Source organism: Chlorocebus sabaeus, chromosome 19 (assembly GCF_047675955.1).
Source record: "Chlorocebus sabaeus isolate Y175 chromosome 19, mChlSab1.0.hap1, whole genome shotgun sequence".
NCBI classification, from domain to species: Eukaryota; Metazoa; Chordata; class Mammalia; order Primates; family Cercopithecidae; genus Chlorocebus; species Chlorocebus sabaeus.
The window spans coordinates 31,703,207-31,730,527 of NC_132922.1; the positions used below are offsets into that span (position 1 = coordinate 31,703,207).

The window sequence follows — 27,321 nt, forward strand, 5'->3', positions numbered from 1 at the left end:
AATGACAACTAAACTGTAAGATTAAACACAAGAATGAATATACACAACAAACAATGCCTTTTGTTAAGAGATACAAAAGGTAAAAAAAGAAAATTTTAAAAATCAAAAAGAAAAAAGAGCCAAAAAGGATTCAAGAGAAAGTGACAAATACTGAAGAGGGGCAGGTAATATGTCAGGTACATGCCATGCTGGCATTGTGATTCCAGTTCACACAAGCAGTTTCTGCAGGACACAGTCACTCCCACAGCCCTGGGGTTCCCGTAACTGACCTCCCTGGCCACTATGAGAACGAGTGGTGGCCCCATGAGGCAATGGCAAACCCACAGCCCTCCTACCTAGAGAGGCTGTCCAGAGCCTGGATGAAGTGATCTGTCCCTGAGCCATCCTTCTCGGGGCTCTCCATCAAAGACATGGTGGCAAAGACCACGTCGCTGGCCAGGAACTTGTGCTTGAACCCAAAATGAATGCTGAAAGTCTGCACGCGCATGTCCTTCATCCTGTCACGGAAGCAAACACAGCTGTCACCCTCAAATTGTGGGCGAGCTCTCAGTGCCAAGCAGGCCAACAGATGTGCTAATGTCCCTCACATGCCCGAGCCAATGCTTCTAGCACAGCTGTGCTGCTCAGAGGATGAGGCAGGTCAGAACGTCCAGACATACCAGCCCTGCAGCCCAGAGTGGCCAGATGCCTTCTCGTCAACAGCTGTTTGGCTGGCTTACGGGTGTGTGGGGTCCTCTCCCACACCCTAGCATGCCAGCTGGCTGGGGTGGGAGAAGACAGGGGCCTCCAGGAGTGCCCACGGACTTGGTCGGGCAGAGTTCACCTGAACCTGGCTCTGTGGCCCATTTGCTGTCTCCAGTGAAACAGACTGGGATCGATCTCACAGGTCCCACAGCAGCCCTGGGATCCAAGGATCCTAAATCTCACAAGCTTGAAAAAGTCATATTTTTAACCCAAAAAGAACTCAAGACTTCAGGAATGGCCAGACTCGCGTAACACTAATTGTACATTCTTGGGTTGTTGTTTTTTTTTTGCATTATTTTAGGAGCACAGTTAAAGTAGAACTTTTCACTTTAAAGAAGCTAAATCCAGAAAAATGTGTGTTTACCCAAATTTATTTGCAGACTCTTCAATCATTTCCCGCAAATTCTCCTTCAAGGAGATGTCCATGGCCTGGAACTTCTGCTTCACCTGCTTCAGGGGAAGACTGGAAAGAACAAGCCCAAGCCACATGAGCGAGGTCACCATACACCGACAGGGTGGAAAGAAACCCAAACCAAGGGCAAGCAAGGATGTCCCCGCACCGGCATTCAGAGGATATTCTGGGATCTAGGGCGAGGAGCTTATGGCAGGACAGGCTGCATTTTATAACTAAGTCGGTTACAACAAAGCAGAGGGGCTTTTCCCTTGGGGGTGGCCAGGGCTGGCACTGCAGGCCCAGGCAGTCACTCACCCCATGTCTGCGAGGAACTCCTGGAGCCGTTTCTGTCCATGCACAGACCACAGCTTGAACCTGGCTGCGGTATAGCTGGTGTTGCACAGGCTGTCATGGAGGGACCAGTGCTGATAGAGCGCCAGGCGGAGGCTGGGCCTGCAGTCAAGGAGCATGCAAGCACCCACTGGCTGCCCTGAGCACACAGTCCCAACCTCGTAACTCCAGCAGGTGGGCCACTCTGATGGCGGGACCCTTCCTCGCCAGGCCTGCCTGCACGACCAGGTATCCCAAGGGTGACTTGGAGCCCTTTGACCTTCTTAGCTTAAGTTGACCCATATGGAGAGCCTGTGAAGTGACAGGCACAGACCACCATCCCTGTCTGACAGGCAGAGAATCTGGAGCACAGGGGTCTGCAGAGTCCGTGTGCTGTGGTCACACGGAGCAGTCACGACCACACATGACATGGGAGGCTGGGCTGACCAGCTTGTCGTCCTGCACCTCCTGCTCCACTGAGCCCAGCCCTCACGAAGCTCCCCCATCCTCAACCCTTTTTTCTTTTTTCTTTTTTTGAAACAGAGTCTTGCTCTGTCACCCAGGCTGGAGTGCAGTGGCACAATCTCAGCTCACTGCACGCTCTGCCGTCTGGGTTCACGCAGAACATTCTCCTGCCTCTCAGCCTCCCAAGTAGCTGGGACTATAGGCGCCCACCACGCCCAGCTAATTTTTTGCATTTTTTAGTAGAGACAGGGTTTCGCCATGCTAGCCAGTATGGTCTCAATCTCCCGATCTCGTGATCCGCCCGCCTTGGCCTCCCAGAGTGCTAGGATTACAGGCGTGAGCCACCCCGCCCGGCCTCCTCAGCACTTTTCTTAAACATACCCATGACAGCTCCTGGCACTGTGAGTGCAGCTAGTGAGTGTGGACTGCCCCCCACGGCGGACCTCCCCTTTACAGGACGAGAGCCTGGTCCTGCCTGCTTCCTCGGCATGCTCAGTCCCCACCATTGCCCCTCCCAACTCCTGGGGACTCCCAGGCCTTCAGACCACCATGCTCCCTGCCCACATTCCAGAAGCTTTCTGAAGCCCTGGCATCCTCAGCTCCCTGACTCCCTCCCTCCTGCCTCAGTCACACACTCCCATGGTCCCTGGGTAAGTAGTCCACCTTGCCACACACATGATGGGACCGGTTCCTATGCACAGCGGCTCTCCTCCCCAGTTCAGCCAGCTCTGCCCTGCTTCCTAGGCTCTGATGGCCACCTGACTACTGATGTGCCCACACTCACTCTTCCTCCTTCCCAGTCATCACAGTGCAGAGACAGGGCAGCTCCATCCCTGACATCATGTAACCTGACTGCTCACAGCCACTGGTGCAATCTGGGCCGAACCACTATTGTGTGGCCTTGGAGAGCTGTGACCATCTCCTCACCCCCAACCTACCTCTACTGGGCAGCCAAGGGACCTTTTAAAAACCCTGACTCAAACTCTGGTCACTCCACAATCTCCCGCTGCCCTTGGCTCATAAGGCCTGCTCTGGCCTCCTGACACCTGATCCCAGTCAGTCCCCCAGTCCCTCCTGTGCTCACACTGAGTGTGGCTGAGACTGTGTGAGATGTGGCCTCCCCATGGTCTTTCCTGAGCACTCCACTAACGTCCCATGTGTTTCTCAAAGAAACATCATACTGTGTGATTACATGGTAGCTCCCTTCTTCTTTCCTGACTGCATGAACCGCTACCCTCACTACCACGTCCAGAACCAGGCCCACAATAAGCACTTTACAGGGATGTGCTGGAGAAGGGTGACACTTCCAAACTCAGCTCTGGCATTTAGAAGCCAAAGCCACACAGATGAGCTGGGGTAGCACACCACAGCCCCTTCCCCCAAAACTTCCCGTCCCACCTGCTTTTCCTCCTGGGGATGTGGGCCAGAACCCACAGAGGGTGACAAAGCAAACAAGGCTCACTGAGCAGAACCCTGGAGGCAGGGGTGCTGCCTGTGTCCCTCAGGCTGGGCCACAAGGATACTCATACTCAAAGGAGATCCGCGTGCAGTCCACGGAGAGCATGTTTTCCTCATCCTCGTTCCGGTGGTTGTGGCGGGAAACGTGGCGCTGCAGGACACCGACATCAGTCACATATTTCATTCTGGAAAAAAAAGGTAGCACAAGCCTCGGCTGGTTCCCTCCAGATCTTACCAGGCAGCCTGAGCCTAGGCTCCATTCCTGCTCAGGAACTCCCTCAAGGGCCTGCTCACCACGGGAGCTGTTCCCATGCAAGGACTAAGGACATGCAGCCTGCATAGAAACCAAGCAGCCAGGAAAACATGATTGGATGGAGCGGGGGGGTGTGGTCTCCAGCCTTGCCCACCTCCTGTCCTCATGGGTCTCACACCTCCTGAGAAACGGGCACTGCAGAGCCCACAGCCCACACAGCCAAGATGATAGACTCCATAAGTGACAGGGATCCACAGCAGAGTGGGTGAAATGTTCCCTATACACTTTACAAAATTAATGAGGGCAGGGGGAGGGGAGAAATGAAAATGAACCCAGCTCGCAGCACGTCAGCATCAGTCACTAGGTCGGCGTGCTCTCTGACTGCTTCCTCATAGTTGTTTGGTGTCTATTGCCTCAGAAGCATGGAGACCCCTTCACAAGATTGTAGTTCCCCTCACTGCTCCGTAGATCACAACTTGAACCTTAGGAAATGCTGTTTTCCCTCTGAGATATTCCTGTGGGTCCCGTATACTGATGGAGCTACTGACTCAACTGCTCTGAAGGACCCCATGAGGAGCTGACTCACCCGAGTGGTTTGTACACCTTGATGATTTCATCCCCCTTCCCCCACCAATCAACTATCCCAATTTTCCAGCCCCTCACCCTCCACAGTCCCCTTAAAAACCCCAGCCCAGGCTGGGCGAGGTGGCTCATAACTGTAATCCCAGCACTTTGGGAGGCCGAGGTGGGTGGATCACCTGAGGTCAGGAGTTTGAGACCAGCCTGACCAACATGGAGAAACCCCGTCTCTACTACAAATACAAAATTAGCCTGGCGTGGTGGTGCATGCTGGTAATCCCAGCTACTCAGGAGGGTGAGGTAGGAGAATCGCTTGAATCTGGGAGGCAGAGGCTGCAGTGAGCCGAGATCGCACCATTGCACTCCAGCCTGGGCAACAAGAGCGAAACTCTGTCTCAAAAACAAACAAACAAAAAAAGACCCAGCCCAGAACTCCTCAAAGAGATGGATTTGAGGGTCTCCTCCCATCTCCTCACTCAGTGCCCTGCAATCATGAAACTCTTCCTCTGCTGCAAACTCTGCTGTCTCAGTATAACAAGTCTGTTACTACACAGCGGGCATACAAACCTGCTGGTCCTATAACACATTATGGTGAGCCTAGCCTGGAGCCCCTTGCGGGCATTTGCCTGTGGCTCGGTGCCCCTTTGCTGTTCAGTGGGAAGGACCCAGAGACAAGTCCAAAGCCCAAGTGGCCCCTGGGTTCCACTGAACTATGGGTGCCGCCGGTACCCTGCCTGTTGACATGGCAATGTCAGGCCTTTGGTGCGTAGACTGCTCACAGCAAAGCAAGTTTCTGGTTTTGAAAGGCATCTTAGGTAAGTTTTCTCAATGCAACCAGCACCCCTTTCTCCTCTGATTTGCTGGCCCCTTTGGAGGTCTTGTGGCTCCCTCTGAAGGCTTGAGGCCTCCTCTGAGGTCTTGTAGACCCTCCCTAGTAATAGGAAAGGCCTTGTTTGAGGGGACTTCGTCTACATTGGAAGGAGACCAAAAAGAACTGCTTGGGAGAAATCCTCTTGACTTCTAAAATTTGTAACTTGATTTTGGAAGGCCTTTTGTCTTTGTCTTGTTATGAATGTTTATGTTTATGAAAGGGATCCCTGAAGGAATTAATGGCAGAAGCTCAGCAGGCCTAACTCAGGTTGATCATATGCTTTTTCATCTTACCCAGAGACCACCCGCTGAACTCCTGGTTGGAGGTAATTCCTCCCAACTTTGAGTAGATCAAAGGTGCTGGGGGCTGACAAGGGCAAATGTGAGCCTCGCCACATCAAATCTGGGTGTGAAGTGGAGTGATTAGTGTCTGCATTTTTGTTGGGTGTATATCGTCTCAGCTGGAATGAGAAATATTGATTTGGTTACTCCAAGCTGGGCACTGGGCTGCATCTTGTAAAACTGGGAAGACAAGAGATATATGTCTTCATCAGGTTAGTGCAATGTATAACTTACCCACTAAAAGAAGGAATTCCTGTGGAAAAACTATGAGGAAAGTTTCTGTCTGCTTTCTTTTTTTAAAACAGGGTCTCACTCTGTTTCCCAGGCTGGAGGACAGTGGCACAATCACAGCTCACTGCAGCTTTGACCTCCCAGGCTCAAGTAATCTTCCCACTTCAGCCTCCCAAGTAGCTGGGACCACAGGCGTGCACCACCATGCCCAGTTGATTTTTTTTTTTTTATTTTTGTAGAGAGGGGTTCTATGTTACCTAGGCTGGATTCCTGCAATCCTCCTACCCCCAACAAAGTGCTGGGATTACAGGCATGAGCCATCACCCCAGTCTCTTTTCTGCCTGCTTTGAATCTGGTGTTATTAAGCTACTGGTATTGAGATAAGACTCACTGTTTATGGTATTACTAATTCAGAGCTACTTGGAGATTTTGTTTTGCTTATACAGCTCAGCCAGTTGTAGCTAAAATGTAATCATTGAAAACTTGAAAGTAGAAAAAAGAAGAAAGGGTAAGTTTTTAAAATCAAACTGCTATAGAAACTGCTTTATTCAAAATTTTAGTTCACAGCCTTCATTGAATTACCTATTGGGATAAACAAGGTTTATTTATGTGAATGGTTCCAATTTTGTCAGAAATAATTTGGATCCAGCCCTCTTTTATAAACTGGTGAGCTGTCTCATGGCTAGAGTTCTGCAGTAAAAGCTGTACCTTTGTATGTGTGTGTATGTGGGTTAAAATCAATTTAGATGTATGTACATGTGTTGTGTTATATGTTGTGTCTACACGGTACCAAACTGGCTTATAAATAAATGAGTGCTCATAAACAAAGTAAATAAGTTCAAACATTTTTCAAGTTCATGTGACTTAAATGATCTTTAGTAAATAAGCTGGCTTTACAATCATTGGTAAAATAAAAATAGAAATGTCTTCAAAACTATCAGCATACATCTTTTTTCTGAGTTTATTGACCGAACAATTTTATATTTGTCTCTACTGGATATTTAGGGTGTCAGGACTTTGCATAAAAGGTTATAAGACTATAAACCTAACCAAAACCAGAATGATCTTTGTATGATTTTTTGACAAATAAGATTAATATTGTTGGTTTAACGATAACAGCTGAATCTTCTGAGTTGTCAGCAAAAATACATATGCATTTAACTTTAAGGTTCTTAGGTGAACATCTGATGGTCACAGGTTACAAAAATGATTAAGAAGGCCAGGCATGGCAACTCACATCTGTCATCCCAACACTTTGGGAAGCTGAGGGAGGACTGCTTGAGCCTAGGAGTTTAAGACCAGCCTCGGCAACAAAGTAAGACCCCATCTCTACAAAAAAATCAAAAAAATTAGCCAGGCATCGTGACACACGCCTGTAGTCCCAGCTACATGGGAGGCTAAGGTGGTGGGACTGCTTGCTCCCAGGAGGTTAAGGCTGCAGTGAGTTATGTTTATGCCAACGCACTCCAGCCTGTGAGACAGACCCCATTTCAAAAAAAGAAAAAGGTTAACAATAATTTGAAATGATGACTAGTTTTGTCTAGTATCTCAGTTTTCGTAAGTAATCTAGGCAAACTTAAAAATGCAGGAAATGTAAATTGTTATGAAAGCTTGTAGGCAAACTTTCTATGTAGCTTAAAATCCTAAAATTATTTTAGATGCTTGTTGGGTGTCTGGGTCATTTCCAATTAAGAAAGGGTTATAATATGCCACAAGATTCCGAGGAGGCCACAAGATCTCCAAGGAGGCCAGCAAATCAGAAGAGAAAGGGGGGTGCCAGTTGCATGGAGAAAACTTTCCTAAAATGCCTTTCAAAACCAGAAACTGTCTTTGCTGCGAGCAGTTTATGCATCAAAGGTAGACACTGCCCCGTCAACAGGCAGGGCACCAGCGACAGCCCATATTTCAATGGAGCCCAGTGGCCCCTTGGGCTATCACTGGGTCCTGCCCACCGAACAGCGAAGGGGCACCTAGCCACGGCAAATACCCATAAGGGACTTCAGGTAGGCTCTCCAAAATTTTTTGTTTGTTTTGGTTTGGTTTTTTTTGAGACGGAGTCTTGTTCTGTTGCCCAGGCTGGAGTGCAATGGCACGATTTCGGCTCACTGCAGCCTCCGCCTCCTGGGTTCAAGCGATTCTTCTGCCTCACCCTCCCGAGTAGCTGGGACTACAATACAGGTGTGTGCCATCATGCCCAGCTAATTTTTCTATTTTTAGTAGAGACGGTGTTTCACCATGTGGCCAGTCTGGTCTCGAACTCCTGACCTCAGGTGATCCACTCACCTCTGCCTCCCAAAGTGCTGGGATTATAGGGGTGAGCCGCCGCGGCCGGCCTCCAAAATGTGTTATAGGACCAGGAGGTCCATATGTCCGCTGTGCAGTAACAGACCTGTTACACTGAGATAGCAGAGTTTGCAGCAGAGGAAGAGTTTCATGATTGCAGGGCACCGAGTAAGGAGAAGGGAGCATTTTCAGTTCTCCCTTCCCCCTGCCCTCATTAATTTTGTAAAGTTTATAGGGACAGTTTCAGGTACAGATCCTGTACAGGAAGTGCCACTGAGCACAATGACAGCAGGAAGACGCCACTCTAGGTTCCAAAGGGCCACCAACCAGGACAGTGACCGTGGGGCCTCACCTGACAGACTGCTACAGACCAGGAACAGTGCCTATCAGTGCATGCACCATGGTGTTTCTAGCCCCTACATTATCTGTGCACAGATTCCATGCTACTCTTAACACAGGAAGGGACTGAGGCCCAACAAGGCAGTGGGCTGTGCCAAGGTGACCTGTCCAAGCAGCAGCCCCAAGCCTGAAACTTGGGCTTCTACTGCCTTGTGGGCCTCATTGCAGGACCCAGACAGGGGCAGGGCTGGGGAGGCAGGAAATAGTGGCATGGGGCCTATTCAAACTGCATGAGGAGACCAGCGCCCAACTGGAGGCTGTGCCAGGTAACAGCTTGGGGACATCTACAGGGGTCCCCTAGGAGAGGGCCACCATGTTGGGGTCTAGGTCCATGCCAATCCCTAAGAGGTTCTGCCTGATGGCCACTAGAGAAGGATGGCCCACTTCGTGCATTAGCAGGGATGGAAGAAGAAGCCGACCCCCACTTCACCCCACAGCATCTGCATTCTGAGGCAGCCTTGCAGCTCACCGTCAGTCTATCAGATGGGGAGCCCACCACTGAGGGCAAAAAGGGGTTCTGCTTCACACCAGACCCCTTAAAATCCTCTGGAGCCTTCCCCTTACCTTTGGGGTCAAACCCCTATCCTTGGCAAGATACTCAGGGTCTTCACTAGGGGCTCTCATCCCGCCCCCAACCTGCTCCTATGTCGTCTTCCCCCAACCCCGACCTACTGCAAGGGCCACACCTCAGCACCTGCCTCTAAGCCTGGCCCTGCCCACAGCACCCAGCACAAGCAGGGCACTGCGAGATAACTGGGGAGGCTGGCTCTACCTGCAAGATGAAGAGGCCACACAAGGCCACGGTCACTTGGTTGGTACTTAGTTAGCCCTTCCTCAGTGACAAATGCCTGGGCCCAAGGAGGAGGACCAGTTCTCACTTCTCAATAGGACCCTACAGAGACCCTGCTAAAAACTTAGTGGCTACGGTCAGGCTGTGCACCTGGCCACAGCACAGGGCTGACTCTGCAAGGCAAGGGAGTGTGTCCTTACTGAGTGATCTTGTCTTGCACCCACTGGTCCGTTAGTCCAACGATGGCCCACCTGGAGGAAGAGAAGGCAGTGGAGACGGCCTATAGCCCACCTGGACTCCATGAGGCCTGGGGGATGGAGTGAGATGATGGAACGGGCCCAAGCTCAGCACTCTGGGGAATGTCCTGCCAGTGGGGCCAGACCCTGGCTTGCCTCAGTCAGGTGGCCTCTCTCCTTGAGGTGGAGAGGTTAGACAGGTAACTGGGGCCTCGCAGTGCAGTGTCTGCCACTGTGGGAGCTTTAAGTACTCAGAGGAGGAAAACCTCCCAGGGCAGTCATGGCAGCTGTAACAGGAGTCAGCACTCCTGTCCACTCCCAGGCCATGCTCTGCTCTTGTCCTGCACTCCTGACCCCAACACTCAGAGTGAAGTTGATGTAGGACCATGGCAGAGGCCTGTGCTGAGTTGTTGGTGATGCTGGTATCACTTCATCTCTCTGAGTCCCTCATGTCACCTGCCCCCAGCACAGGGGACCCTAGTTGTGTTCACATCTACTCATCCTACAGCTTAAAGGAGCAGGATGTAGAGTAGCAGTGTTTAGGCCTCTGGTGAGCTTCAAGGCTCTTGTCTTCAGGCTCATCTTTTACCTATGAGATCCAGGCAAGGCCTGGCTTCCCCAGCATGACGGCCAGCCCATGGCAAGAGTGACTGGGCCCCACTGTGCTGAGTCATGCCAGGTGCAGCCCGCACAGTGGACTCAGAGGAGGGATGGTTCTTCCTACATCAAATTTTGCCACCGTGTGCCGGGGCTGCAAGGATGCCTAGCAAGAGCTGCCTCCTTTTTTAGAGACGGCATCTCACTTTGTCACCCAGGCTGGACTACAGTGACACAATTGTAGCTCATTGCAGCCTTGAACTTCTGGGTTCAGGCAATCTTCCTGCCTCAGCCTCCTGAGCAGCTTGGACTACAGGTACACACTACCACACTCAGCTAATTTTTGAGACAGTTTCATTCTTGTTGCCCAGGCTGGAGTGTAATGGCCCAGTCTCGGCTCACTACAACCTCTGCTTTCCGGATTCAAGTGATTCTCCTACTTCAGCCGCCTGAGTAGCTGAGATTATGGGCATCCACCACCACGCCCGGCTAATTTTTTTTTTCTTCTATTTTTGGTAGAGACACGGTTTTACCATATTGGCCAGGCTGGTCTCGAATTCCTGACCTCAGGTGATCCACCTGCCTTGGCCTTCCAAAGTGTTGGGATTAGAGGGGTGAGCCACCACGCCCGGATAGTTTTTTCTTTTTTTGAGACAGGGTTTCACTTCATTGCCCAGGCTAGTCTCAAACTCCTGCACTCAAGTGATGCTCCTGTCTTGACCTCCCAAAGTACTGGGATTATGGATGTAGGATTAGGATGTGAGCCACTGCAAAGGCTGCCTCCTTCAAACCTCACACTCCTCCTGTCACTTGAATTTACTGAGCACAGGCTGAGTAGCAGGAGTGGGGAGGGTGAAGCTATACTGTATCCTCTTCCTCTGCATTCTCCGACACTCCAAGTCCCATGTTTGTGTGAAGCTCCCAGAGCTTCACAGTTAGGAAGAAGACCAGAATCACATACATTCCCAGAAAGGAGCTGTGTCTGACACTCCTGGTGGGGACAGAGGAAGTGCCCTCCCTGTGGGAGGACAGAGCTGCTTATGTGCCACTGACCAAGGCAACAAACTCTCCCACACAGCTGCCGCACGGGCTACGTACCACAGCATGTCATTCAGGTCCTTGGACAGCATCCATGCCAGCTCAAACATCACCATGGCTGACTGCAAGGAAGCAGAGAAGTCTAAGGCTCATGGGAGGGGCATGTGCTGGGGCTGGGCCATGAGGCCAGGCTGTACCTGAGCCAGAAGGGCCCTGGCAAACGCCTGCGGATGGAGGGTCTGCCTGGCCAGGGAATGTGGGTGGATTCCAGCCCGACATGTGGGATGAGTACACGCTAAACTGAGAAGAGGACTGAAAGTAACTCCTTTGCTAGCTAAAATCATTACTGTCTGTGTATTTTATCCTGTAGCAAGGGTAGAATTCACTTGGTAGGGGCAGCTCAGGTGTAGCACTGGCTGGGGCCTCTTTGCATCTCCCTGGGTTCCTCAGTGATGCCTGAGGCAGGCACTGAATCATGAAAGTCAGAAGATCCCATCGTTTGCCTGGCTCTGCATCCGCACACTCCTCCTGCTTGGCTGGCGTCCTCAAACACATTCCCAGGAAGGCTAGGTCAGGCAGAGCCCTGGGTCCAAATATTTGAATATTAAAGAGGGAGGGGCCTCAGGACCTCTTGTGAGGAGGGTCCTTCCAACAGGGCTGTCCACATCGGAGCATTTAACTCCCATAAGCAGAGGGTCTCTGTTTGGTAAGACCTCGAGGAAGACTGGTGTCTGACCAGAAGACCCTAAGATCCCCTTTGTCGTGAGATGTGGGCTTCCTCCAGGGAGAGAATTTCCAAGGGAATTTGCCCATGTATCTGGAGGGAGGTATTTTCTCTAAGCTAGCATCAACAACCTCCTCACCAACTGCTTAGAATTTTCCATGTGCAAGGACTGAGCAGAGACAGCAAAGGATGATCCTTCAAAGGACAATGGAACCTTGACAATAGAAGGGACACTGGAAATACGGTGTCAGAGTTCAAAGTCCCAGCATTAAATTCTAACACTAAATACAGGATGTTTTATTGAAACTAATTTTTTAGGGCTCTTTAAGGCCTTGAGCTCTGCTCAACACTATCAACATAGTAGGTTTTCCACACTAAATTCTGTTTTATAAAAGACACACACTGATGTACTGTTAGAAGTCTATATAGCGTTTTATCTTCTCGCACAGAGACTGGTCCAAACTCATTCTGTATTTTTGATGATAAGCAAAAATAAACGCTGCTCTTCTTTGATCACCTATTGGGTGCAAACAATCATCTTAATAATTACCTCTGAAATGAGGATTATTCTCTTTACAGAGGAGGAGGCGTTTAAGGCTCAGAGAGCTTGCAACAGCTGCCCAAGGTCACACAGGGGGAAGACATGGAGCTCAGATTCAAACCAGGCTTTTATGGCTCTAAAATCTGTGTTTCTTCTTCACATTTGAGGACACTGACCCCTGGAGTCAGAACTTTATAGTGAGTTGCACCTATTAGTACTTACCGATGTCCCATGATATTCATACTGTTCGTAGTCAAAGAGGATGTCTCTTCTGTAATGACATAAAATGCAGGTCTTCAACAAGCAGCAGCAGTACAGGAAGCCAAATATTTTGGAAAAATGCTAAACTTGACAGTATTCAATGAAATGCAAATTAAATCATGGTACTATTTGTTTTCACATATTGACTTAGTTTTTTCTTTTTCATTGAGACAGGTTCTTGCTCTGTCTCCCAGGCTGAATTGCAGTGGTATGATCACAGCTCACTGCAGCCCCGACATCCTGGGCTCAAGTGATCCTCCTAACTCAGCCTCCTAAGTTCCTAAGTAGATGGGGTTACAGGCATGTGCCACTACACCCAGCTAATTAAAAAAAAAATTTTTTTTAATAGAGACAAAGTCTCACTATGTTGTCCAGGTCGGTCTCAAACTCCTGGGCTCAAGCAATCCCCCCACCTTGGCTTCCCAAAGTACTGGGATTATAGGCATGAGCCACCATATCTGGCCACTTATTGACTCTAGCAGAATGTATATGTGTAACATTGGGAAATTAACACAAACTGCCAGTGGCAATGTATGATGTAAAGTGGTATAGTTCCAGAATTCCAATTCAGAGAAATTGTCCCATAATTACAATTCAAACAAAAAAGCAAGACAAAACTTGCTGTGTGCACAAAGTAATTCACTGAAGCCTTATTTATAATGGCAAAATACTGGAAGTAACCTACATTTCAAAAAGGGAAATTGCCAATTAAGTCCTATGCTGTTTAGAAAGCCTATTCAGAACTATTTTAAATGGCTATATTAAGTAGAAAGATGCAAAATCAGATGTATATCATGTAAAATATGCACAAGTATGTATAACCCAGGAATAGAAATCCAAACCCAGAATCTCTTGGAATTAGAAAGTGTGATTATGAATTATTTTCACTTTTCTTTCCTTATACTTCCTGAAATGGTTTTACATTATCCTTTTTTGGTTTGTTTGTAGAGACAAGGTCTTGCTCTGTCACCCAGGCTGGAGTGCGATGGCACAATCATAGTTCACTGCAGCCTCGAACTCTCCTGGGTTCTCCTGCCTGGGCCTCCCAAAGTGTTGGGAATACAGGCGTGAGCCACCACACCTGTCCTACATTGTCCTTATCCGAGGGGGCAGCCTTCCTCCTGTGGCAGTGGCAGGAGTGCATGCCCTCAGCTGAAACAGGGGAAATATCAGCTGGATGGCCTGGGAAACCTTCCATGACAGATCCAGCAAGGGCTTCCCCCAGGACCCACCTCAAGGGCACTGCTGCATGCTCACTTCAAGCTAGAATAACCTTTCCAATATTTTAATTTTTGAGCACTTCTTATAAATAATTTATAAATCAAAGTATCTACACTGGAAAAACTCAACAAAAATAAAGAGCCAAGGCCATGGTCTCTAATGGATGGCATGTACCTGGGAGACCTTGGGGCTATCCTGTCACTCATAGGACCGGGGAACAGCCTGGAGCTCTTCTCCAATGCAGCGGCCACAGGTTCACTCTCAGAACCACTGCCCAAAGGTTCTAAACTGAATGAATTATCCTGAGACAGAAAGTCAGAGGTATGGGTGGCACCACAAAGCACCAGGCAAGTGGGCTCCTGGTGCTGGGAGCAGCTGGAAGCACAGACTCACCTGCGGGCCTCCCACTCTCGCCGCTGCCTCCTCCGCATGGTTTCCTCCACTATCTCCTGATACAGGGACAAAGAGAACAAAAGGTGGGGCAAATGCACCAGGAATTTTTCCCCACAGCCTGAGAAGGTTCCAATTTGGCAGAAGTCAGTAGGCCCAGACCCCCGAGAGAGAACATGGTCACACACCAGTGCCCCGAGCACAGCCTGTTCCTACAGAAGAGAAGCATGGAGGCAAGGGATGACTGCGACCCCTTCTGGCTCCCAGCTCTCCAGACACTGTGAGCAGAAAGAGTGGGGAGTTCCTAAGCACCTGTTCCAGGCAAAACTGTGTTCATCCACCCTAGCTGGATGAATACAGCACTATGGGATCTAAGGTAAGCTCACACCCACTCTGTACCAGCTTCCACATCAGGAAGGACGAGAGCTAACATTTCTTATATTCTACCATGCGTTAGGAACTACTCTAATGTTACAGGCACAACCTCGTTTAATCTTCAAAACAAAGGCATGGAATAACGTGGTAGGTTTAGAAATCCATGGTCCCGAGACTCCTGCTTCTCAGAAGATGGAGTAGATATATTTTTCCCCATACATTCATTAAATATATCGAAAACCCTTCGACATCATAGATCAAACAAAGTAAGGCTGGGCGCAGTGACTCACGCCTGTAATCCCAGCACTTTGGGAGACAGAGGCAGGCGGATCACATGAGGTCAGGAGTTAAAGACCACTCTGGCAAACATGGTAAAACCCCGCCTCTACTTAAAACACAAAAATTAGCCGAGCGTGGTGGCACATGCCTGTAATCCTAGCTACTTGGGAGGCTGAGGAGGAAAACTGCCTGAACCCAGGAGGTGGAGGTAGCAATGAGCCAAGATTGTACCACTGCAATCCAGCCTGGGCAACGGAGCGAGACTCTGTCTCAAAAACATACAAACAAACAAAAAAAAAAACAAAGTAAGACTCCGAAAGGTAGAGGTGAAGGCAGAGCAGTTAGGGACTCTGGGACATGAGGAACAACAAAGCGTTCCTTGAGTTTTCCTTCTGGCTCATACATGCCAGACTTGGAGCTGAAAAGCCAGCAACCTAGAAACACCAACAGGTGCAGACAAAAAAATAAAACAAAACAAAAAAAACCCCACAAAAGCTGCTCTGTCTAGTCAAAGGACTGGGAAGGAGCAGCCTCCCAAGACAGAAAGCTTTTAGGCAATAGCCCATCTACTCTAGCCAACACCAGCAAGAACATCCATATCCACCCCAGCAAAGGCCTAGTGGGAGCCTAGGCTCCCATCCTTGCGAAGCTGTAGCAAGGCACCCAAATCCTTCTGTCTGGTGGTATCAGAGAGGCAAAGGAGGGAACTGAGACTGCCACCTCTGCTGGTTGGTCACAAGTCCATACCCCACCTCTGGGTGGGAGAACCAAAGGTAGGAGAACCTAGACTTCCACCCCCACCTTCCAGTAATGAGAAATTCCTCCCCTCCCTGCTAGGAGGGTATCAGAGGCAGCAAAGTGGGAATCCTGGACCTTCACTGCCCCAGGTGATAGACATCATAGGGAACCTGAACTTTTATCTCTACCTGGCATCACTCACTCTCCTTGCCAGAGCTGTGTCAGAGAAAGCCAACTAAAACAGAACACTTAAAGAAGACATGAAATCTCATCACATAATACAAAAATCTCCTGGTTTCATTTGAAAATCACTCATCATACCAAGAACTAGGATGATCTCAAAATGAATGAAAAAAGACAACCCACCTATGCCAACATCAAGATGACAGAGTTGTTAGAATTATCTGCCCAAGATTTTAAAGCAACCATCATAAAAATGCTTCAACGAGCAATGACAAACAACTGAAACAAATGAAAGCCAGGAAGCCTCAGCAAGAAATAAGAGATCTAAAGAAGAGACAAGGGGCCGGGCACGGTGGCTCACGCCTGTAATCCCAGCACTTTGGGAGGCTGAGGCGGGTGGATCACAAGGTCAGGAGTTTGAGACCAGCCTGACCAACATGGCGAAACCCCGTCTCTACTAAAAATACAAAAATTAGCTGGGCGTGGTGATGCATGCCTGTAATCCCAGCTACTCAGGAGGCTGAGGCAGGAGAATCGCTTGAACCCGGGAAGCGGAGGTTGCAGTGAGCCAAGATCATGCCACTGCACTCCAGCCTGGGCAACAAAGCGAGACTCTGTTTAAAAAATAAAAATAAAAAAAAATAAAGAAGAGACAAGTGTTCTAAACAAAGTTTAAGAAAGAAACAATATGTATATATATAAAAAAGTTTAGAACTGAAAAATACAACTGGAATATTAACTCACAAAATAGGTTCGAGAGCAGAATGAAGGGGACAGAGGGAAGAATGAGTGATCTAGCAGAAAGACAGAAATTACCCAGTCTGAACAACAGAGAAAAAATAGACCAAAAAAACTAGAACCTCTGGGACATGTGGGGCTACAACAAAAGAGCTAACACTTACGTCATCAGTGCCCTGAAGGAGGAGAAAGAGGGTGTACCGAAAACACACTTGAAGAAATAATGGCTGAAAATTTGGCAGAAGACATAAACCTGCTTGCTGAGTGTGGTGGTTCACGCCTGTGATCCCAACAGTTTGGGAGGCCGAGGCAGGCAGATTGCTTGAGGCCAGGAGTTTGAGATCAGCCTGGCCAACATGGAAAAACTTCACCTCTACTAAAAAAAGTAGCCAGGCATGGTGGCACATGCCTATAATCCCAACTACTCAGGAGGCGGAGGTTGCAGGTCCTCCAGCCTGGGCGACAGAGTGAGACTCCGCCTCAAAAAAAAAAAAAAAAAAAGACATAAACCTGCAGATTCAAGAAGCTGGGTAATGGGAAGTGGAGGTTACAGTGAGCTGAGATCATGCCACAGCACTCCAGCCTGGGCGACAGGGCAAGACTGAAAAAAAAATAAAAGAAACAAATAGGATAGACACAAATCCACACCAAGACACATCCTAAGATCCTAATTAAAATTCTGAACACACAAACAAAACCAAAATATTTCAAGAACAGCCAAAGAAAAATAAGACTTTAATGACAAGGAAAAAGCATGAATGACAGAGGATTTCTCATGAGAAACCATGGCAGCCAGAGACAGTGGCACAGTATTTTCCAAATGCTGAAAGAAAATAAGTATTAACCCAGAATTCTACATCCAGTAAAAGTATCTTTTTGGAATATAAAAAAAAAAAAAAATCAAGAAATTCTCAAAGATGGAAAACTAAGGGAATTTATCTCCAGCAGCTCTCCCCCAAAGGAACGATTAAAGGAGACTCTTAAATAGAAACAAAACGGAAAAGAAACCTTGGAACACTGGAAAGGAAGAAAAAAATACAGTAAGCAAAAATGAGGTAAATACAATAGGTTTTCCTTATCCTTTTGAGTTTGTAATTATGCTTGATTACTAAAGCAAATATTATAACACTGTATATGTGGAGGAAATATTTAAGAAAATTATATTATAAATGGGGCAGAGTAAAGGACATTAAGAGAAGGCCAGGCATGGTGGCTCATGCCTATAATCCCACACTTTGGGAGGCTGAGGCAGGTGGATCACCTGAGGTCAGGAGTTTGAGATGAACCTGGCCAACATAGTGAAACCCATCTCTACTAAAATACAAAAACTAGCTGGGCATGGTGGCGCACACCTGGGGGCCCAGCTAGTTGGGAGGCTGAGGCAGGAGTATTGCTTGAACCCAAGAGGTGGAGGTTGTAGTAAGCTGAGATTGTGCCACTGCACACTGCACACCAGCCTAGGTGACAAAGTGAGACTCCAGCTCAGAAAAAAAAAAAAAAAAAAAGAAGGTAAGATTTCTACGTATGACTCAACTGGTAAAATGATGATACCAGTAGACTGTGATAAGTTATGGATATGTAACGTAATCACCTGAAAGAACCACTAAAAAATCTATACAAGGAGATATACTCACAAACACTAGAGGAAAGAAAAAGAAATAAAACAGGCTGGGCGCAGTGGCTCACACCTGTAATCCCAGCACTTTGGGAGGCTGAGGTGGGCGGATCACCTGAGGTCAGGAGTTCGAGGCCAGCCTGCCCAACAAGGTGAAACCCCATCTCTACTAAAAATACAAAAAATTAGCCGAGTGTGGTGGTGGGCGTGTGTAATTCCAGATACTCGGGAGGCTGAGGCAGGAGAATCACTTGAACCTGGGAGGCGGAGGCTGCAGTGAGCCAAGATTGTGCCATTGCACTCCAGCCTGGGTGCTGAGTGAAACTCCATCTCAAAAAATAAATAAATAAATAAATAAAAAAGAAAAAGAAAGAAAACAGAATTAAAAAAACAGAGACCAGGAAACAGAAAATAAAATGTCAGACTTAAGCCCTAACATGTCAATAATTAAAATACATGTAAGTGAGCTAAGTTTATCAATTGAAACATAGAGAATGGCTTTAAAAAACATGATTTAGCTGGGCGCGGTGGCTCAAGCCTGTAATCCCAGCACTTTGAGAGGCTGAGACAGGCGGATCGCGAGGTCAGGAGATCAAGACCATCCTGGCTAACAGGGTGAAACCCCGTCTCTACTACAAAAATACAAAAAACTAGCTGGGCGAGGTGGCTGGCGCCTGTAGTCCCAGCTACTCAGGAGGCTGAGGCAGGAGAATTGCTTGAACCTGGGAGGTGGAGGCTGCAGTGAGCCAAGATCGCGCCAGTGCACTCCAGCCTGGGTGATGAGTGAAACTCCATCTCAAAAAATAAATAAATAAATAAATAAAAAAGAAAAAGAAAAAGAAAGAAAACAGAATTAAAAAAACAGAGACCAGGCCGGGCGCGGTGGCTCAAGCCTGTAATCCCAGCACTTTGGGAGGCCGAGACGGGTGGATCACGAGGTCAGGAGATCGAGACCATCCTGGCTAGCACGGTGAAACCCCGTCTCTACTAAAAAATACAAAAAACTAGCCGGGCGAGGTGGCGGGCGCCTGTAGTCCCAGCTACTCAGGAGGCTGAGGCAGGAGAATGGCGTGAACCTGGGAGGCGGAGCTTGCAGTGAGCTGAGATCCGGCCACTGCACTCCAGCCTGGGCGACAGAGCGAGACTCCCTCTCAAAAACAAAAACAAAAACAAAAATATTTAAAAATACGACCCATCTATATGCTGTTTTAAAAAATTCACTACAAATGTAACAATATAGGCAGAATGAAACTAAAGAATGTGAAGATATATCATGAAAACATTAATCAAAGGAAAGCAGGAGTGGCAATATTAATATCAGATAAATCATACTTCAGAGCAAAACAAATTACCAGAGACAGAGTGGGACACTAAGTGAATAAAAGGGTCAATCCACCAAAAGGACACAACAATCCTAAATGTGTGTGCACAAAACAGCTATAAATACATGAAGTAAAAAGTGATAGAACTGAAAGGAGAAACAAATAAATCTATAATCACAGTTGGGGTCTTCAATGCCCCTTTCTGAAGAGTTGAAAGTATTACTAGCCAGAAAAGCAGTAGGCAAACACAACTCAACACCACCATCAACTCTCACCATGTAAGTGACATTTCTAAAACACTCTACCCAACAACAGCAGACTATGCATTTTTTTGAGTAACTGCAAATGATACTGTATTTTAAATTTTGGTGTCCATATATTTATGGCTAGTACGCAGAAATAAAAAAAGTTGTTCATGTTTTTATGTAGGTATAAATCTAACAAAACACAAAGAATTTATACACTGAAAACTGCACAATGCTGATGGACGAAAAAAGGAATAAGCCATTGATACAAGCAAATGTGGATGAATCTCCAAGAACTATGCAGAGTGAAAAAAAGCCAATCCCAAAAGGCTACATACCGTATAATTCCATTTCCATTTTCATAATATTGTTGAAATGAAATTACAGAAATGGAGCTTGCTAGTGGTTACCAGGCAGCAGACAAGTGGGTGTGGCTAGAAAAGGGCAATAGAGAGATCCTTACAGTGACGGAAATGTTCTGTATCTTTTTTTTTTTTTGAGCAATACCCATGGGTTATTTTGGCAGTTTCTGAATGCATAAATGGAATAGACATATTCAGTTTCTGGCAGAACTTTCACAGTAATTTCTAACCTTTAGAGTGCCAACTGAAAAATCACATGATTTATAAATTTAGAGAGGAGACTTTTTCTTTAGAGATAGTCTCACACTGTTGCCCAGGCTGGAATGCAGTCGTGCGCTCACAGCTCACTGCAGCCTGACTTACTGGGCTCAGGTGATTCTCCCACCTCAGCCTCCTGAGTAGCTGGGACCATAGGTGTGCACCACCACACCTGGCTAATTTTTGTAGTTTTTGTAGAGACAGGGTTTTGCCATGTTGCCCAGGCTGGTCTCAAACTCCTGGGCTCAAGCGATTGGCCTGCCTCAGCCTCCCATCCTGACTGTGATATTATACTATAGGATGTTAGCATTTGGGGAAGCTGGACAAAGTATATAAGTGATCTTTCTTTTTTTTTGAGACAGTCTCGCTCTTTCGCCCAGGCTGGAGTGCAGTGGCGCAATCTCGGCTCACTACAAGCTCCGCCTCCTGGGTTCAGGCCATTCTCCTGCCTCAGCCTCCCGAGTAGCTGGGACTACAGGCGCCCGCCACCTCGCCCGGCTAATTTTTTTTTGTATTTTTAGTAGAGATGGGGTTTCACTATGTTAGCCAGGATGGTCTCGATTGCCTGACCTCGTGATCCGCCCGCCTCAGCCTCCCAAAGTGCTGGGATTACAGGTGTGAGCCACCGCGCCCGGCCTATAAGTGATCTTTCTATATTACTTCTTACAACTACATGTGAATCTATAATTATCTCAAAAGAAAAACTTTAATTAAAAAAAAGTCATGGTCCTGGTGAGGAAACTTTCTGTGGGTAATGGAATTGTTCTCTATCATGGTGGGATGGTGGTTGCATCTTTACACATTTGTTAAATCTGATTGAATTGGACCACCTAGTGAATTGTGTAGACATTATGCGTCAATAAAGTAACAAAATTCCCACAGCCTGAGATTTCTTTGACCCTCTCACAATGCATGGTGGGGTCTTGTCCCCTCTGTTGTGGCTACAGGCTGCTGAGGTACTCTAAAGCTGGTCGGGAGAGCCATGCAGTAGCTGCCCAGGTGACTGGAATATTCATGCTGGAAGCCTGAGCAGTCATGTTGTAAGGAAGCCACATGCAATGGAGAGACTCTGCAGGTGCTTGGCTCAGCAGTCCTGGTTTGGAGCCATCCCAGCAGGTGTCTGAGCCATGCTTCCAGTTATTAGCCATTGAGTCCCCAACTGAGGGCCCAGATATCACAGAGCAAAAAGATGTCAACCTTGCTGGGCTCTGCCCAAATTCCTAAACTACAGAATCCATGAGCATAAGGAAAAGGTTGTTTTAAGCTGCTAGGTTCTAGAGTAATTTGTTAAACATCAGTAGGAACCAAAAGAAGTAAGTCCAGTTATTCTCTTCATTTTACAATGGCACATAGAGGTTAAGTCACTTGACTACGGTCACAAAGCTGTTATAGCAGATACAAAATGTGAAACCTGTGACCTGAACCAGGATATCATAGCACCTGTAGAAGTATAATTATGGTTATTTTTATAGTGGAATCTCATCTTTGCTGAGGTCCAGCTCTAACATCCCACCTTTAAAAGACAAGCAAAAATGATTCTTGACCTCATGTCTCCTCTTTTCTTTTTTTTTTTTTTTTTTTTTTTTGAGACGGAGTCTCGCTCTGTCGCCCAGGCTGGAGTGCAGTGGCGCGATCTCGGCTCACTGCAAGCTCCGCCTCCCGGGTTCACGCCATTCTCCTGCCTCAGCCTCCCGAGTAGCTGGGACTACAGGCGCCCGCCACTGCGCCCGGCTAATTTTTTTCTATTTTTTAGTAGAGACGGGGTTTCACCATGGTCTCGATCTCCTGACCTTGTGATCCGCCCGCCTCGGCCTCCCAAAGTGCTGGGATTACAGGCGTGAGCCACCGCGCCCGGCGTCCTCTTTTCTTTATAACAGAACTCTTTTTCTTTTTTTTGAGACAGAGTCTCACTCTGTTGCCGAGGCTGGAGTGCAGTGGTGCAATCTCAGCTCACTGCAAGCTCCACCTCCCAGATTCACGCCATCCTCCTGCCTCAGCCTCCCGAGTAGCTGGGACTACAGGCACTGGCCAACAGGCCCGGGTGATTTTTTGTATTTTTAATAGAGATGGGGTTTCACTGTGTTAGCCAGGATGGTCTCGATATCCTGACCTCATGATCCGCCTGCCTCAGCCTCCCAAAGCGCTGGGATTACAAGTGTGAGCCACCACGCCTGACCTATAGGAAAACTCTTTAAAACAATTATTTATAAACTATTGTCTCTAAACCTCTTTGAATGTGCACCCCTATTAATAAAAATATTTCCGGGAGGCTGAGGCAGGAGAATGGCGTGAACCCGGGAGGCGGAGCTTGCAGTGAGCCGAGATTGCGCCACTGCACTCCAGCCTGGGCGACAGAGTGAGACTCTGTCTCAAAAAAATAAAAATAAAAATAAAAATAAAAATATTTCATTCTTTTTTTTTTTTAAGAGATGAGGTCCTGCTCTGTTGCCCAGGCTGGAGTGCAATGATGCGATCATGGATCACTGTAGCCTCAACCAACCTCCTGGGCTCAAGGCATCTTCCCACTCTAGCCTCCCAAGTAGCTGGGCCTATGAGACCGTGCCATCATGCCTGGCTAATTTTTATTTTATTTTTTTTTTGTAGAGACCATGTCTTGCTATATTGTCTAGTCTGGTAAAAATATTTCTTTCTTTTTTTTTTTTTTTTGAGACAAGAGTATTACTCTGTTGCCCAGGCTGGAGTGCAGTGGCACGATCTTGGCCTCCACCACTCGGCCTACAACCTCCGCCTCCTGCGTTCAAGCAATTCTCCTGCCTCAGCCTCTCGAGTAGCTGGCATTACCGGCATCTGCCATTGCTCCTGGCTAATTTTTGTATTTTTAGTAGAGACGGGGTTTTTCCATGTTGGTCAGGCTGGTCTCAAACTCCTGACCTCAGGTGATCTGCCCGCCTCGGCCTCCCAAAATGCTGGGATTACAGGCTTGAGTCACCATGTCAGGCCGGTAAAAATATTTCTAAGAATATACCTCTAATATACACATGCTTAGTTATAAATCATGCACAGGTTTTAATTATATAAAAAGTACTCTTCTCAAGAACGCTTAATGTTATTAAAATCAAGGCTCTAGACCTAATTTACAGATCTTAGAAAATGCAGGGATAGAAAAGCAAATTAAAGTACTCCAGGAAGAAACAAGTAGTAGTAAATATTAGAAAAGATGACTGGCCTGTAGTGTCATTAAAAACAAAACAAAAGAAAAAAAAGAGGTAAGGTACAGTTCTAGGTTAAGAAAGTAAAGAGAAATAGCTAAATGTGTTAACCTTGATTGGAGAATAGTTCAGAAATAAAAATAGCTGCAAAATATATTTTGAGGACAATTAAAGAGACCTGAATATGGGCTGAATATTACCTGATATTAGCATATTATTCATTTCTTCTGCATGACAATGGCATTGTGTTTATGGGGAAGAATGTCCTTATTCTTAGGAGCTGCTTACGAAAGAATGTGTGGAATGGTTTCTGGTTGGGTGTGGAGGTGCACGCCTGTAATCCTAGCTACTTGGGAGGCTGAGGCAGGAGCCCAGAAGACAGAGGTTGAAGGGAGCCGAGATTGTGCCACTGCACTCCAGCCTCAGTGACAGAGACTCCATCTCAAGAAAAAATAAAATAAAAAATAAAAAATAATATCATAGTTTCTGCAACCTATTCTCAAATGATACAGGAAAAAGAATATGTAGAGAGAAAGCAAATGTGAAAAACTGTTTTTGTCTTTTTTGAGATAAGGTCTCTTCATGTTGCCCAGGCTGTTCTCGAATTCCTGGGCTTGATCAATCCCCCTGCCTTGGCCGCCCAAGTAGCTAAGACCACCTATAGTCATGATCCACTGTTGACTCTAGATTGAAGATATATGGATATTCACCGTACTATCCTTTCAACACTGCATACATTTCAAAAAACTTCAAAATAAAAAGTTGGTGGGAAATTATGCCTATTATATTTCATGAATATTATGTTAAACATTTACAAACACAGATTCCAAATTGATGTGTTAAGTATGTAAAAGGAAACGCTGATATTTTCTTGCATCTCATCAAGACAACCTACCTGCTCTTCATTGCCAAACCCACTGGTCTATTCTCATTGGCCTGTTCCTTTGGCACTGCTGGCCGAGCCTTCCTTGAAACTTTCCTTCCCACCTCAGAGCCGCAGTGTTTATGGATGCTCTGCCCAGGAATCCTCCTGGCTCATCCCATGCTAACTCACGTTTGGTACCTGAAAGCTTTCCCTAATTGTGCTCATTTACATGATCAGTATCTGTCTCTCCCACTGGAAAGCTTTGCAAAGGCAGGACTTTGCTCTCATCCCTGCACCCCAGGGCCTAACTGGTACCTGGCACATAGTAAGTGTTTAAAAAATATGTTTATTAGTCAGAATGGAAAATTTCAAGACTTACCTGTAGAACATGAATGTTTCCAGGGAAAATCCCATTAGACACTGATATTTGGGAACCAATGAAATGCAGCTCATCAATAGTTAAAAGAATGCTATGGCCGGGCGCGGTGGCTCAAGCCTGTAATCCTAGCACTTTGGGAGGCCGAGACAGGCGGATCACGAGGTCAGAAGATCGAGACCTTCCTGGCTAACACGGTGAAACCCCGTCTCTACTAAAAAACTAGTCGGGCGAGGTGGCGGGCGCCTGTAGTCCCAGCAACTCGGGAGGCTGAGGCAGGAGAATGGCGTAAACCCAGGAGGCGGAGCTTGTAGTGAGCTGAGATCCGGCCACTGCACTCCAGCCTGGGCGACAGAGCGAGATTCCGTCTCAAAACAAAAAAAACAACAACAACATAAAAAAGAATGCTATATATAAAAAAATTCAGAGAACAAAAAAGACCTCTCACAAATCAAAGATTAGAAGATAAAAACCAAGCTGAGTGTAGTGGCATGTGCTTACAGTCTCAGCTACTTAGGAGACTGAAGTGGGAAGATCGAGTGAGCCAAGAAGTTTGAGACCAGAGAGAGACCCTGTCTGCGGGGAAAAAAAATAAAGACCAAAAAGTCTTCCAAAAAATAGAACAGACAAAGAGCTGGGCAAGAAGTAAGGAAATATAAGAGTGGATCCAAGAGGTTCCTGATGAGACACCCAAACCTAGTGAAAGGGGTGACAAAGGTGAGAAAGAAGAGAAGCATGCCTCAGTTTCAAGGGCACTGCCCCTTCCTCAAATGGAGAATGTCCTGAATGTCTCAAATATGGCTCAAAAAGACTTTCCAAAAGCACATTACTGGGAAATGTCAGGCTGAGGATGAAGAGAAGACCTTAGGACATTCCGGGGGCAAATTCTAGGTCACACACCAAGATCAGGAGCCAGAGGGCATCTTCAAAACATCCTATGGCCCTCCGTGCTATAGGAACCACCACCTTCTGCCTATTGTTTTACATCTGGCAGAAGCCATAGTGTTGGGTAGGCCCCTGGGCCCAGCCCCAGATCACTAAGCAGCTCAGACCCAAGGTCCACATGGTGAAAAACATTCGTATCTGTACATACAAGATACCTCCCCTGGAGTAACTGTCTGGGACTGGGCCTGGCCAAGGGATGCAGACCCACATTGCTCCTCTGCAGTGACTGCACAGTGAGTGATGCTAGAAGACAGTAGGAAAGGAAGGGGTGGGAGTTGCACTATTTATTGCTTCTCTACATTATTTTTTTGCTATCTAGCTGCAGAGCTGAGCTGTCATAAGTTTCATTTCATCTGACAGGATCCTATTGGACAGATAAGCCACTATTCAGGGAAGTCCAGTAACCTGCCTGAGGCCACACAACGAGGGGACAGCAGAGCCCAGGGTCAGCATCCATGCCTGTTAACTTCTCCACTTCCCACTGCCCTCAGTTACACCTGGGCCTGGCAGCCTTTAGGATGACCTCTGACCTCTGGGAGTGCAAGTTCCTCCGGGATGGCTGTGAGAGACCCAAACACACCTCTTCTAACCGTGTGCGCTTCTCAGAAGGCTCTGACCCATCGCTGTCATTTCCTGAATGCTCTTCATCCTCCTCTTCATCCCTGAAGATGTCTTCATAGGCGGGAACTTCAAGGTCATCATCTTGTTTAATGAGTAATTTGATCTAAGTTCAAAACAAAAAGGAATTAAGCCTCTCCTCTTTCTACGGAAAACTACACAATATGTTCTTCTGCAGAATCTTATCATTTCCTAATAAGCTGACTCAGTTTCCTGTTCATACAAATAGCTACCAATTTAATAAGAGTTCCAGGCTTCCAAGGAATTTTCTTGTTTTCATTACCAGTGAGGCACCAGAGTTACACCATACGTGGTATGCAGAAATTACGAAAATCTGAAAAGAATTCTTTGAGGACCATCTAGTCTACTGAAGTCTGGAAACACAGCATCCTCTTATGTCATACGTGAATAAAATGAACGCCCCACAACCTGGCCTCTGATAAAGGACATGAAGATGTGTAACCCCTAGGTGACTAAAACTCCTGTCTAAAAGTAACTCCAGGCTGATTTTTCTTTTTTACTTTTTTTTGAGACGGAGTCTCGCTCTGTCACCCAGACTGGAGTGCAGTGGCTGGATCTCAGCTCACTGCAAGCTCCACCTCCCGGGTTTACATCATTCTCCTGCCTCAGCCTCACGAGTAGCTGGGACTACAGGCGCCCCCTACCTCGCCCGGCTAGTTTTTTGTAATTTTTAGTAGAGATGGGGTTTCACCAGATTAGCCAGGATGGTCTCGATCTCCTGACCTCGTGATCCGCCCATCTCGGCCTCCCAAAGTGCTGGGATTACAGGCTTGAGCCACTTCGCCCAGCCTCTTTTTTTTTTTTTTTTGAGACGGAGTCTCACTCTGTCGCCCAGGCTGGAGAGCAGTGGCACGATCTTGGCTCACTGCAAGCTCCACCTCCCAGGTTCACACCATTCTCCTACTTCAGCCTCCCAAGTAGCTGGGACTACAGGCGCCCACCACCATGCCTGGCTAATTTTTTGTATTTTTAGTAGAGACGGGGTTTCACCATGTTAGCCAGGATGGTCTCAATCTTCTGACCTCATGATCCGCCCGCCTTGGCCTCCCAAAGTGCTGGGATTAC

At 47.2% G+C, this 27,321-nt stretch overlaps 1 protein-coding gene across 3 annotated transcripts in view; it reads right to left on the reverse strand.

Moving 5' to 3' along the window:
- The window catches only part of CDC45 (cell division cycle 45), a 43,430-nt gene that overhangs the window by 11,849 nt on the left and 4,260 nt on the right, over window positions 1–27,321 (reverse strand). For all 3 annotated transcript variants that reach the window (XM_007975042.3, XM_037994848.2, XM_073007028.1), the window contains 9 exons: window positions 26,198–26,341; window positions 14,150–14,205; window positions 12,497–12,545; window positions 11,070–11,131; window positions 9,339–9,389; window positions 3,457–3,576; window positions 1,454–1,585; window positions 1,109–1,207; window positions 336–497 (listed from right to left, as the gene is read on the reverse strand). In XM_007975042.3, coding sequence (XP_007973233.1) covers window positions 336–497; window positions 1,109–1,207; window positions 1,454–1,585; window positions 3,457–3,576; window positions 9,339–9,389; window positions 11,070–11,131; window positions 12,497–12,545; window positions 14,150–14,205; window positions 26,198–26,341 — 875 coding nt within the window. The remainder of the gene's footprint in view (window positions 1–335; window positions 498–1,108; window positions 1,208–1,453; window positions 1,586–3,456; window positions 3,577–9,338; window positions 9,390–11,069; window positions 11,132–12,496; window positions 12,546–14,149; window positions 14,206–26,197; window positions 26,342–27,321) is intronic.